A 14,008-nucleotide genomic window follows, 5' to 3' on the forward strand; every position below is an offset into this window, starting at 1 on the left:
GGTATCACCAGTCGATGGTCGTAGCCGCCTACCCACCCCATCCCCAGAGGCCCCACCTCACGTGGTCCACTTCTCAGTCCGTCCTCACCACACCGCCCCGGCCACCACCACCTCTGGCGCAGCTTCGGACTCATCCGACTCGGAATACAGCTCCAACACCACAGTGTCTGGCATAAGCCAGGAGCTGCAGAACTACAACCTGCCCTCACGCAGAGGACCAGCTCGAGCAGAGGAGCAGCAGTACCACCTCCAGACCAGCAGAGGCAGAGCAGCCAGGTCAGAGGAGGAAAGGAGAGCAGGATCAGGGCACAGACGCTCGGCCAGACAGACTGACCCTCCGGCCTATACTGTGTCTTCGGTAAGAAAGTATCCCCCATTGTGTTGCTTGTAAGATTCTCTAACAGTAGATTTTCTCTTGTTTCTCATGTGTATAGATATAAATATCTTATTATCTCGCTCTTCAGTCTGTTTCCTCTCAGGGTTGTGACTCTGGGCCCCAGTCGGGGGCTACTCAGCGCAACAGCAGCAGGGACCCCAAGAGCCAGCTGCACTGGCAGGCCCCGCCCCCAGCCCGCCCGCGCATGGACGCTTTTGAAACTGCTACTGAGGCTGGGGGCCATTATGGCTCACACGGCCATAGAGAACACTCAGCAGGCCACAGAGCCCGCTCTTCACACAACCCACAACCTAATCACCACCTCCCGCACCACCACCCCAACCCAACCCCATATTGCCAACCCATCACCACGGTAACAGCGTCAGCCTCTGTCACTGTTGCTGTTCACCCAGCCCCCCTGTCCAACCAGAGCCCCCCAGCATCCTCTTACCCAGGATACACTGCAACAGACAGTTACTGCCCATCAGGGCCAGAGGTGCCGGAGCCTGCTTTCCAGGACCCACATGTGCCACTGGACACTCAGACAGGGGCCAGAGGAGTCAAGGTCGAGGCCATGGAGCTCCAGGATTTGGAGTTTGAGGCAGCTGAGAGCAACCATGGCAGACGGGCTAGCTGAGGTGAGTTTTTTAGCTACTTCAGTAGATCCATGTAGAACAACAATCCAAGAAAAATCTGCTTCATCATCAAGTACTGACACTACAATCCTATCCTTTTTTTTCCCCAGTTGTGGGGAATGGAAGTACAACGGCCAAAGATGGACTCCTCTGTATTACTAAGCAGCTGACCCAGCCTGGCACAGCCCAGCCCTGCAAAGCTCAGCCCGGCTCACCCCCGGCCTTAAGCAGCGAGAAACTTGCCAGTGTTGCCGTCATGGTGCTCATTCTTACTGTAACCCAGTGGACTATTGTCTTAGATAATTCTATCTATATTTAAAAGATGTATACATATGTAAATATGAACAAAAAGTAGCTATAATTTTAGGAGCCGTACAATTCCTCATGTTAACAGACTGGGGCTGCCATTTTATGTGGTGTGTATGTGTGTGTGTAAATGTGTGCATGTGTATGAGAGAGAGATAGATCTCTGATTACTGTTCACTCATCTGTGGATCTGTGCCATTAGGAAGCTTCATCTAGACAAAAATACCTGTCAGCATTCACTGTTGCTGCTCAAAATATTTTTTTAAATAATATACATTTATAACTCTATGCAAATGTCTCTTTAAACAAAAGAAGTGATCTGTCTATGTAAATGTGTGTTTGTGTATGTGTGTATACGTGTGTGTGTAGTAGGTGTGTGCAGGGCTGTATGATGTGAAACAGCCCCATTATTTTCTGGCTTATACATCAGACACATCCTCAGAACAGACTAACATTTACACTCATTTAAAACATGAGGGAAATTGTTAGAATTTTCAAACAGGGCTATGGTATCTATGTGTGTGTGTGCGTTTATGTGTGTGTGTGTTTATTATTGTATAAAGGTACGCATGTTAAACTATTAATTTTTTATCACAAACCTGTGGTAGTTATGAAACAGTTACTGTTTAACTTGACACGCTATGCGTGCTATTTAAGATGAGCAGATATGAAGAAATTTTAAAAGCTGTTTTTTGTTTTGTTTTGTTTTTTTAGTTATTGCCTCTGCATTGGAACCTGTTTATACTCTCAGCTTTGTATCACTGTCTGTTAGGCTGCTCTCTTGTTGTATTTTACTGTAAGAGGTTATGTATTGTTTAACCCTAGCAGGCTCAAAACAGTTTCTGTCTTGTATTCTGATATACAAGCAGTAAACCCACCTCAGAAACTCACTCTGCCATTACAGGGACATTCACATTACTGATTCTGGAACAGGGTCAACACAGGGTGCTAACTTTGTACCCTAAGTGACTATTTCTAGCGGATAAGCTAAAACTCAGACTGTATACTGTACGACCCGATTCAACATCGCACTTGACTGCATTTAAACTTAATTCACAGGAATATCTCGCCTGAAGTAGCTCTTTATTTCTGTCCAACCAATAAGCTAGGCCTCGCAGCCTGCTAAGGGCTAAGCCCTATATGGCCTGACAATGTGCTCCATGTGTGTCTCAATGTATATGTGTGTATAAACATTTGTGTGTAGGAGTCCATCCTCTTACTCTGTCTCAGCTCTCTTTTAGTGACAGTAAAGACAACTGGCCCCAATTTGGCCTCAGCCGTCCCCACTGACCTCAGCTCATAAAAATCCACAACATAACGCCATGACACTAATTGGATGCCCCCCACCCCACCCCAACTGCCAAATGGCGCAGCCCAGAGCCTCAGGGGTCAGAGTTTACACTGCCAGCACCTCTCTCTACCAGAAATGGCCAGTTTATATGTGCATGTGTGTCTATGTCAGCATGCATACCTGTAATCCCACCGCCCCTCAGTTCCAGACTTAGGCCCCTTTGACCCCCTCACTCGCCCCCTCCACACCTCAGTCTGCCTTCGCTTTTTCACTCTCACTTCCTGTTGAACACATGTAGCTCTTCCCAGAAGTCTTTGCAGTTTTCCTCCTTCTGTCCACCACGTTACATCAGCTGCTTGCATGAAATAGGTTGTTCTGTTTGTTTTTTTTGTTTTGTTTTCTCCCAATGTCACATTGGCAGTAGTGGAGAGAATCATAGCTGGCAACTATTTTATTCATTTTTAAATGTTTTTTTGTTTGTTTTTGTTTTCAACGTTCAATTGCGATATTTATATTTTTGTAATATAAAACATGTTGTTTTTTTCTTTCATTATTGTTGTGATGCCAGTGGATAACAAATGCAGGGATTTTTATGTCTATTGAAAAAAAAAACACTATTACAGTTTAATGTTTTTACATTAATGGAGTTTGATCTGTATAAAGTGCTTACTAATGTTAAATAGGAAAAAAGAGTATATAACATTTTACACTACAGGTCTCATCATAGCTCTTAGAGGATTTTAAAAGGAAAAAAAAATCAGTGGTTCTTCCATCCATTCTGCCATTTTGGTCTCGGTTGGCGTGGATGTATGCTGTTTTCAGTTACAAAGATAAATGTATGCCATATAATTTATTTATATGAAAATTTATTTTTGTAGTGTACATAGTAGTTGTCAAGGTATTTGACAGAAGTATATTTTTAAAGAGTTTATATGTAATGATATACCATAACAGAAAAAAAAACCTTAAGGTGCACACTTTCATTGCTAACTGTCTTGTGAGACAACATCAACACCTCCCCTTCAGTATTATGTTCCGATCCTTGGAGAGAGACAGCTGTTTCTATGGGTTTGTCAAAGGCTAGCCATGAAAGTAGAAAATTGTACTAGCTCTCTAAATATTAATGTTCAAACACTGATAGAATTCTAACAAATAAAAATATTATAACTTATTTGTCTCTTTGTTCATAACTTTAATAAATGGAAACTTAAAAAGATCGCCATGGTCCGACTCTGATTTAATTGTTTCAAAAGGGTTTCGTGCTTAAAGGAACAGTTTGACATTTTGGAGAAATGTTTGCTAATTTGTTTTCTTGCAGAGAGTTAGTTAAGAAGATTGATACTCTGATGCCTAAATGGTAAATAGGAAGCTACAGTGCATTCAATACATGGTTAGCTTTTCTTACAAAGACTGGAAATACGGGGAACACCTAGCCTTTATTTCTTGTCTGTTAGTTTGCCTTTTTGGATTAAGCAACCCACATGTAAGTTGTTGATTTGATAGCTTCAGAGGTGCTGGTAGGGTGATATTGTTACCTCTGGTCAGAGCCAGGCTAGCAGTTTCCCCGTGTTTCCAGTCTTTGTGCTAAGCTAAACTAACTAGCTGCTGCCCATTGCATCCTATGGACCATACTATTTTCTCATCTGACCCAAAATATTAAATTGCTCCTTTAATCTCTCTTTTAAAATTCCACATACTACTACGCACATTTTTTTTTACCATCTTAAATTAATAGCTAATGACATAAATTTAGAAATTTATACTTTTCTTGACAGAGGGGCACCACAGACATCACCTCCATACAAGTCAAAACATTTCTAGTATTCCCTATTAAGCGTAGCTACAGGTAAATACAACTTCCCTCCCTCCCTCTCCCGTCCCACCTCCCCCGTCCCTCCCTCCCCTCCATCGTGTCCTGTGGCGTAAAACTCTTGACATCTGGTCTGGAGCCCTGCAGCCCTCCCCAACAGCCCACCCAGCTCCGCCCCTGCACCCCCCACCTCCTCTCCCTGTTCTGTATGATTTTGATTGACAGCTTTATAGACTGCAAGGAAATTGGTTGTAGTTACAATACAGCTGGCCTGTTCAGAGTAATGAAAAAGGGCATGTGCCTTGAGCTTGCCGCACTGTTGGTGAGAGAGAGAGAGGGAGAGTGCCTTGTCAACTGTATGGGTGGCAACTACTTATTCTTATATTCAAGTGTTGTAAGAGGAACTTTTAGGCTGAGAATGGAGGAAACTTAAAACTGAAGCACCTTACGTATTACCGCACATTTTTGCAACGTAGACGAACACTATGTTTTACAAATATCCAGCTGGGTCCTTTCTGTTGTTCCTACCAACAAATGAGAGGATCAGTTTTCTTGAGCCATAGTCCCAACCTGAACCTCAAGGAAGCTGAGGAACTCACTGACCTTGGATCAGTGGTTAGACGCAGGCAGTAGGCATGTCATTATCTTTTAAAGCCAATAAAGGCGCACTACTCTGCTGCACGCTGTCCAACCAGTGCAAAGAGGCAGGCTGACATCTTACAAATGACAGGGTGTGTTTGGAAAGCTGGGTGGCAGGGGTGTTGTGTGTCATGTTTTGAACTTTGCTAACTGGCATTGACATTTTAGCCTGTTGCTTGATGAAAACACAGAGCAAAGGTAGAGAGTGATGCAGATGTTGCCCCACGCAGATCATAAAGTGGCAGTTAAAGCAAATTTAGGCTGTGGAATTTCAAGAATGAGTCATTGTGGTTTTATTCAACAATCTCTATGTGCATAAAGATTCTTTAAAAAGCTGTTTTCTGGTGTTAAAATAAGTTTCAAGCACTTATGTGCTCACAAAAATGAAAATTCAACATCTGTTGATTTATCTTAAAATGTTCATCCAGTGCATTTTGTGAAAAACTGCTGAAAGGTGAAATATCTGTGACCGGCCACCACATGGTTGTTTGTAGGTGACATGGTTCATTGAGTTCTAATGTTGTTAAGGTCTCTTTCAACAGCACTCCCCTCATCTGCTGGAGGACCCCCAGGTCACCAAACCAACGCAACCCCCTCCTCTGGCCCTGCCTTACCCTTTAGCCCCCCCACCTCTAGCCTTCTCACAAATACATACATGCAACCCATGCACACACACTCAGAGGTGGAATTGCACATATTGTGAAGAGTGCTTCTGGGTAGGTTAATGAATGAGTGTTTCCTGTACCTGTCCTCTCAGCAACAGAAAGGGGGTCAGGGGAGAGAAAGACAGAGGAAGGACGAAAGAGGAAAAGAGAGGAGGCAATTAAGTTCCTTCTCTCCTGGACTAATGGACTGTTCAGCCGTGGCTCTCTGCCCAGACTGGGGTGACAATGGAGCGGATACGTACTATTCAACAAAGCTTTTTTTTTCATCTCTATTTTACTTTTCATTCCATTCACTTCTTATCTGTAACTTACACATGTGAAGGGAATTATACAAAGAGAATTATTGATTTTTCTGTTCCAGTCCTTCTTTTCCATCCATCTGCCTCCCTATGACTGCTTATTTCCATCCTTCAATTGTGCCCTGAAAGGCTTATCCATCATCACCTGCCGGCAAAACGAAACCCTCTAAGTGTATACTCTTGTCTACATGAGCGATTGCTCTGTTGACATGACTGCATGGGACACACACATACATACACACACTCTTACAAGATCCAGAGCCAGATTTACACATTCTTTATGGAAAAAAACAGAGTTTAAGAATAAATCTGCCAGGAAGCATCACAGGGCGTGTTGATACGATTTCAGATCCAGCTGAATGAGGTTTTACCTTTGAGGCCTCACAGACACCTTGAAAACCATTTAACTTTGGATTCGTGTTTGCTCCTGTGTGTCTGTGTGTGTGAAAGAGCTGTTTGCCAGATTGACATCAAAAACTGCTGCAGGTTTTTAAAAATGTCAGACTTGGAGTGACAGCAAATGAATGCAAAATGAATACAAACTGTACATCTCGTATTGTAAGTATTAGCCTGATCATACCTATTATGACTTTACATAAGAGGACTTAACATTAATTTAACATTAACTACAAGTCATTATTCTTGTAGTGCTTGCTTCACTGGACTTTTAAAAATTGTTTCAGTAGAGTATATTTGTTTTCTCTAAGACATATGCACATTTCTTATAATTACAGCTAAATTTTACTGTTGTAAAACAATATCACTCTCTTTAATGATTATCACGTGAGCTTAAAAGAAAAATTTCAACATTCTGAGAAGCACACTTACAGGTTTCTTGCAGAGATGTGGATGAAAATACCCATACTACTCTCATATCTGAACTATGCTAAATATAAAGCTAGAACCAAGAGACCATTAGCTTAGCTTAGGCATAAAGACCGGAAGTAAGGGAAATAACTAGCCTGGGTCTGTCCAATGATAACAAAAGCTGCCTTTGAAAATTTGATCTAATGGCTACAGCTTCCTGTTTTATATCTTTGTGTACAGATTAACTGCCAGGAGACAAATGTCTTAGCATAAAGGCTGGAAGCAATGGAAATTACACTTTATCTTGCCATTTTCATCGTTATGTTTATGTATGGATGAAATAAATAATGTGTTAAATAGTAAAATAGGTGCTGGTATAATTTATTTTATTTTGTACAGAGCCAAGTTAGCTGTTTCAGCCCTGCTTCCAGTCTTCATTCTATGTTAAGCTAATCAGCTGCTGGCTATAGTTTTATATTTATGTACGGCACTGAAGATGACAAACATCTCTCTGCAAATGAATGATTTATTTCCCAAGATGTCAAACTATTCCTTTCCCGACAGAATCTTTAGAGGCCACAAAAACTATGATAACATGTGACACATTTCTACGACTACAAAATTCCATAACAAAGCATATTTCTCTTCTATTCTATTCTGTTCTATTCTGTCAGCAGTCTCAAGGTGGGTGTTTTGGGCGGGTCTTGGTGCTAGTGTTCAGTTCCACCCAGGGACCTGTTTGACTTGGCTGGCTGTTTTATCTCCCGCAGAGGGAGTGCGTTCTTCCTACAAGACGCATCCAGAAGAATGTGAGGTCCAAGTCCCCAGTGGCCAGACTTACATAAGCTTAGCGTTATAGAGCAGCTCTGCAAGCTGCAGTGGTGAATAACAAGAAAATAGTCCTTATGAGAGCGATGTGAGAAATTTCCTTTGCAGCTGGCGTGCTGAAGAGAGTAATGATGCACATTATCAGGATGTGAGTTGTAAGTGTATATCTGTGCTGGGTTTGCCAGGGTTGCAAAAAGGACTCCAGCATCTGTCTTGGTCTTTCTTTCTCTTTCTCTTAATCTCTTTTAGTCTGTTTGTCTGAGAGTGATTAATGTTGGAGTTCAGCCTTTCTGAAATCAGATGTCTGATCAGAGAAAATGAGAGCATTAAGTGGATGGATTGTGAAAGGAACAGATCACTGGGGAGGAGGTGTTTAGAGAAAGTTATCAAATGTGGAACTGGAAGTTGCCTTTGACATACAGTCCCGATTAAAATATCTCAACAACTGTTGGAATATCCATGAAGTTTTGTACAGGCGTTCACGGTCTCCAGAGGTTGAACCCCACTAACTTTGGTGATCCCATGATTTTTCCTGTAGTGCCACCAGAAGGTCAGTGGAGGTAAAGACATTCATGGTTTCCAGATGATGTATCCCACTGACCTCCAACTTCTCCTCTAGTGCCACTGTGAGATGTCTTGATTGCTGTGGGTTAGATAGATTGCCATGACATTTGGTGCACACATTCAGCGACTCAGCTGTACTTTGTGTTTAGAGCTACACGCTAAGCTAGGACAATGAACATGGTAAGCATTATACTTGTTACATCAGCATATTAGTATGCTGAGCTTGGTGTTAAGCTCAGCCTCCTAGAGCCGCCAGCATGGCTGTATACTCAGACTCAGACTTGTTCTCTAACTGAACACTAATTTTATACTTATGTTAGCGTTTCAAAATGGATATATAACATGTTGAATCAGAACTATTTTTTTTCATGGACAAGCATTCTTTCATTCATGCATGACATGAGTGACTGTATTTTCTTACACACTACTACAGCTCTCCAGGAATCCTACGAGAGAAAGAGGGAGAGAAGAGGAGCGAGGGAGACACAGCAGTGTGGAGGCCCAAGACAGTAAGGGAACCACATCCAATTCTTAGAAACAGCTGACATGATTCACTGTGCATTCAGCAGCATTCAAAGGCTTCTGCTGCAAGAGAGGTCCATCTACGGAGCCAAAGATGTATCTCTCTCATAGCAGTAAAAAGCTCAAGAGATTTGCCAAGATTATTATTACTGTTGGCTGTTGTTGCTGCATTCAGACAACACGCTAAACGAAATGCTGATGTGCAGTCTTTTGTAGTATTTTTCTCCAACTTTCACAGCGTCATATTTCTTCTGCGCCGTGTGGATTCAGACCACCCCACTCAGGCTTGAGATCTAAGGCCTGAAACAAGTAGGTTAATTTTGATATAGTTAAAAAAACTGCACTACACCAAGGTGAATAGAAAGAGAAAGTGAATGAGAGAGAGTAAAGTAAAAGGTGTAATCAAGTCATAGAAAAGGGGCAGAAAAAAAGATTGGGAGTAGAGACAGATGGAAAATGCAGGGAGGAGGAGAGTGAAAGGGGGGTTGGAGGATGGTTGATGGTGGATGGGAGTAGCCGTATGAGAGTAATTATAATGACTGATGTTGTTTACTCCCATTTCCCCTCGCATCATTTTCTGTGGAGGTGGAAAACCCACCCACTCTTTCTTTGCGTTGCAGACGAGTGCTATGGGTGCCAAGCCATGTCATAATCTCGCCTCTTCCGCTAATACTGGAAGCACTTATCCTGCCCTCGGTTTCCCTCTTTCCACCCTCCTTCGCCCATATTCTGCTTCAGTCGAACATCTCTCCTGTTGTCTTTCTCTTCACTTTCCATTTGCCTTTGTCTCTATCCATCTCCCGCTCAGCTCCCTCTTTCCGTTCTTTTGTTTTCATTACTGCTGTGTTGACACGGCCGTGTGTGACTGCCGTGATTGGGCTGAGCACATGTAAGATGTTAGCATGATGTACGGCCGTTTACACTGAGGATGACAAACTGAGGTTGGATGCTGTCATCCTTTCTTCCTTTTGTTTAATGTAGTCCTGGTGGCATGCACGCACGCACACACACACACACACACCAGATGAACATCCACCACCCACCCCTTTGTTTAAACTATGCTGTTTGTCTTTGCCAGAAAACATGCAACAATGTATGGAAACAGATGCGTCATCTTAAGATGCAGAGGGGGGCAGAGGGGGAAAGAGGGAGACAGAATAAAACTCACAACTAAATATTTTCATCTGTGTCTGGGTTTCTGTGTTGAGGGAATACGCAATTCTAAAAGCCAAACAAAACTGGAGCATATGATTTCACATGTCTCTAACACTTTGTAGGAGGGATGGTTTTAAACTGTGGGTCATAAAGGAAATAATAGTGGTACAAATTACTAAAAGTACAGTAAAGTTGAGGAGGGTCTTTCCTTGGTGATGATGGTAAACACTTTGGAATTTGCTAATGATCTGGCCATTCACAAAGAAGAGAGGCAAAGAGAGTCAAGAGGAGAGGAGAGGAGAGATTTTTTTTTTTCTTCCATCTGTGCTTATTGATTCTGGCACCATGACAGATGCCTAATGAGGAACAGGGCTGGAGGAGGACTCTGAGGACCCCAGAGGGAGGCTCAGTCTGAATCAACACACAGACACATACATAGAAAATATACATACAGATATGAATACACATACACACACACATTCATCCCTGATGTGAATGTGCAGAGATGAACTTATACAGTACTCACAGACACAGAGAGAACGATAAAGTATGTCACCGATATTCACTAACTCTGACCTCCACTGTCTGACAGGAGCTCTTTAAAGTTCTTTTTTTTTTCTCTCTTAATGAGGATTCAAGATTCAGTACTTTGTGGCTATATAAGCTTGGTTATTGGGAACTAAAGTTTTCTGAACTCACTTGGACAAAAAGAATAGAAAATTGACATGGAGATAAAAATCAACTGCAGAATATACAGTTAAGCAGGTAAGAAAAAAGAGTCAAATCCAGCACATACTGTAAAATAACTAAAAAAAAGTTCCTGTATGATTGATCACACTGGAGTAGCTGTGAAGTCATTTATGAAATGTATTTTAACTTCATACAGCGCGAGGGACTGTAATTGAGGGCTGTTGAAATGGAGATGTAGAGAAAACAAAGAATTATTGCAGTAAAGTAAGAAAAGCTCACTGAGATTTAATATTTCTTAATTAGAGTCATTCCCAGATTAGGTCCTAAAGAGTACAACACTGATGCACACACAGAACACACACACACAAAAACACACCACACACACACAAAATATCTGAAACAGTTAAAACAAACAGGAGGGCTATGAGTTATTTTCTTTCATATTTCTATGTGTGTCATTTATTTACTCAAAGTATGAGGTGTGTCTGTTTCGCCACTGATGAATACTGCAAACTTGAGGGTCTTCAAACCGACCCACACACGCTTACACTCCCACACATGCACACACTCAAACTTGAACAGAGACGTGATTGGAGTGGAAGCTGTCAGAGAGGGATTTTAGAGCAGGAAGTGTGTAATTATCATGGACAGAGGGGCAGATAGATGGATGTGTGTGTGTTTAACACTCCCACTCAATTTCCCTGCAATCTACTGGACTAATAGAAAGCAGGTGTGTGTGTGTGTGTGTGTGTGTGTGTGTGTGTGTGTGTTTCTGTGCAGTAAATTGTGATTGTATGAATGCACGAATATAAGTGTGGTATGTCACGGTAAAAGCAGACACACAGCTTTGGTATCATGTTGTTGAATTCAGACAACGACTGAGTGACAGGGACAAAGTTGGGGGCCAACTCACAGCCATTTTCAGGTCAAGTGGAGTCCTGGAAGATCCAATACAACTGGAGGTGATTTTAGCTTTTTGCTCTTATATTCATTAAACTATTAGTCTGACTGAGAGTAATAATTTATACAAGAAAGCGGACAAGACCAAACATTTTTGTCCTGTGGTGTTATCATTCTTGAGAGTGACTGATTAACTAGGTCACAGAGGGTTAATATGTTTTTTAAGATTTGTTCAACAGTCAATAAGAGATTGCACCTTTGCTAATATAATTTAGAATACTACATCTATGCTTAAAAGACAGATTTGTTTATGTATGTTGATTTTTTAAATGGATTTGAAAGCGAAAGGAATGATCAGAGGTTAGACGTGACTGCTCCTTTCACTGATGATGATTTTTTTTTTTTTTTTTTAACTGACTGATTGCAGATTTAGAGTTTCAGCTGGTTCTCTTCTTACTGGTTGATTACCAGGCTGTAGCAGGCATCTGTAATCACAGGGGCTACCAGATTAACCTGTGAAGCACACACACACACACAGCCACTAGCAGTTGGAAAGCAAAGCACAGATTGATTAGTAAGTAAGATAAAGAAGAAGAAAGACATAAATACTTGTAAGATCATGTGTACCTAAAAGTATTCATAATTATGAATGTGCACTTCTCTGTATATACAGTATGTGTGTGTGAGCATGCATGTGTGCATGATAGTGTGTACAGGCTTATGCATGCTGTGCTGTTTCACATTGGTCACAGAACCTCTCTCCCTTTCTCAGCCAATCCCCAGCTTCCTCTCTAAGCAATAAAGAAGCATGCTTTAAAAATGCCTGGAATTGCCATAAAGAGTGTGTCCTTGTGACTACATGTGTACACATAAAAGAGAAAGTAGGATACAGTAAATATGCGTTCATGTTATTGCAAAGTTGTTTGGCCCCCTGTGTTTTACCTGATCAGAGAGATGTAAAAAGAGGTTATGTGAGGTAAGATCTGTTCCTCTGGGCAGGATTTAACACACATCTTCTGTGACCGTTCACACCAGACATTATAAGGCAATAGAAGCTGGGTAAGTCTTCACTTCCTTTTAAGCCTCCTCTGTGTTAGAAATTTTTATTTTCGGCTTTCATAGATTTTTGTGTCATTTTGGTTGTACACGATGGACTCTGAAAACTAGAATGTTTTTAAAGTATTTTTTCCATCTGAAAAAAAGAGAGTATAACCTCAATTTAAGGGGACACAAGAGTATCTTGTTGCTATTTATGCAGTTTGGTACTGCACATGTGATATTTTTCCGTAAACTGGAATCTGGATTCTCACTGATGAGGATTTAATTGAGAGCGTTTAACACTCATCAAAATGCTGGAAATCCACAAAGAGGAGACAGTGGCATGACATGAGGAAAACAAGACTGGATTTTTACCTCTGCAGCCTTACCCACACTATGTCACCCTGCTCACTTATCAGCAAATAAACTGATGGAAATGCCAGAAAAGAGAAAGTGAATAAGAGTGATACAGCATACACAGAGTTTAGATGTTGTTGTTGTGTGTGGTTAACGTCTTTAAAATTTACTTGTTTCCCGACAACTGTTCAGTGTCGAATCTAAACTGACATTAAGTGCTGTCCAACCTAACCATTGACCTAGATGAACACGCAAAAAAGCACACTCAAGTAAAACCACCACCACCACACACACACACACGCATAGTTAGAGACACACGCAGGAACACAGGAAGCCCTGAAAAACAGATCCTTTAAACTTTGTGTGAGACACAAATCCATTTATGAGGGAGAGCTGGCCCCTGTCTGGAGACACCTCTGACAGCTCTTCCTTTCTCTTCTTAAAAGTGCTCTTTCTCTCTCTCTCTCCAACAGCCAGATAATCAGAGTCAAGCCCAAGCGGATCTGAAGATTTTTAACGGCACATTCCTCTGCTTTGATTTGAACGTCTCCTTCCTTCCTTCCCTCCATCGCTTCAACTGTCCTCAGTGCTGAGGGACAGCCATTTGCATCCACAAAAAGACCAGAAGTTGATGTGTAGACTCGCAAAGGTACAAATGTTTCAAGTGTTGATGGTGGTTCTGAATGATGGAGAAGCATTTGAGAGCTTTCATGGAGAGGTGGGGAAGAATAACTTTCAAGAAGAGTAGGAGGAAAGAGAAACAGTAATGTAAAGAGCTGACAGAAAGCAAAATAGAGAGTCGGGAAAGACGGAAGAGAGAGAGAGAGGTACAACTCATCATCTAAGCCCAATTCGTTTGAGCTAAGAAAACACCACAATGTTTAAATAATCCAGGCAGAAAGATACACATTCAACTACATAAGGCAGCATTTGAGGAGTCTATGTGAGAATTCATGCACCATTGTTGTGATCATTTTTTTTCTTAAAATGATTAATAGTCTCCTGGTCACACAATACAGATGTTGTCAATTTCACTTTGTTACTTGTAAGAAGATTATATAACTATGTAGTACTGATTTGATTGAGGGTCTGCAGCAGTCCAAGAGTGACCAGAAAATACCATCTT

The 14,008-nt window shown here is 41.6% G+C and overlaps 1 protein-coding gene across 1 annotated transcript in view; it reads left to right on the forward strand.

The window, feature by feature from the left end:
• The window catches only part of ptch1 (patched 1), a 50,482-nt gene extending 46,658 nt beyond the window's left edge, over window positions 1–3,824 (forward strand). Inside the window, 3 exon segments of the mRNA XM_018675292.2 lie at window positions 2–358; window positions 465–1,014; window positions 1,122–3,824. Coding sequence (XP_018530808.1) covers window positions 2–358; window positions 465–1,013 — 906 coding nt within the window. The 3' untranslated portion in view covers window position 1,014; window positions 1,122–3,824.
• Window positions 3,825–14,008: the final 10,184 nt, after the last annotated feature.

Source organism: Lates calcarifer, linkage group LG13 (assembly GCF_001640805.2).
Source record: "Lates calcarifer isolate ASB-BC8 linkage group LG13, TLL_Latcal_v3, whole genome shotgun sequence".
NCBI lineage: Eukaryota > Metazoa > Chordata > Actinopteri > Centropomidae > Lates > Lates calcarifer.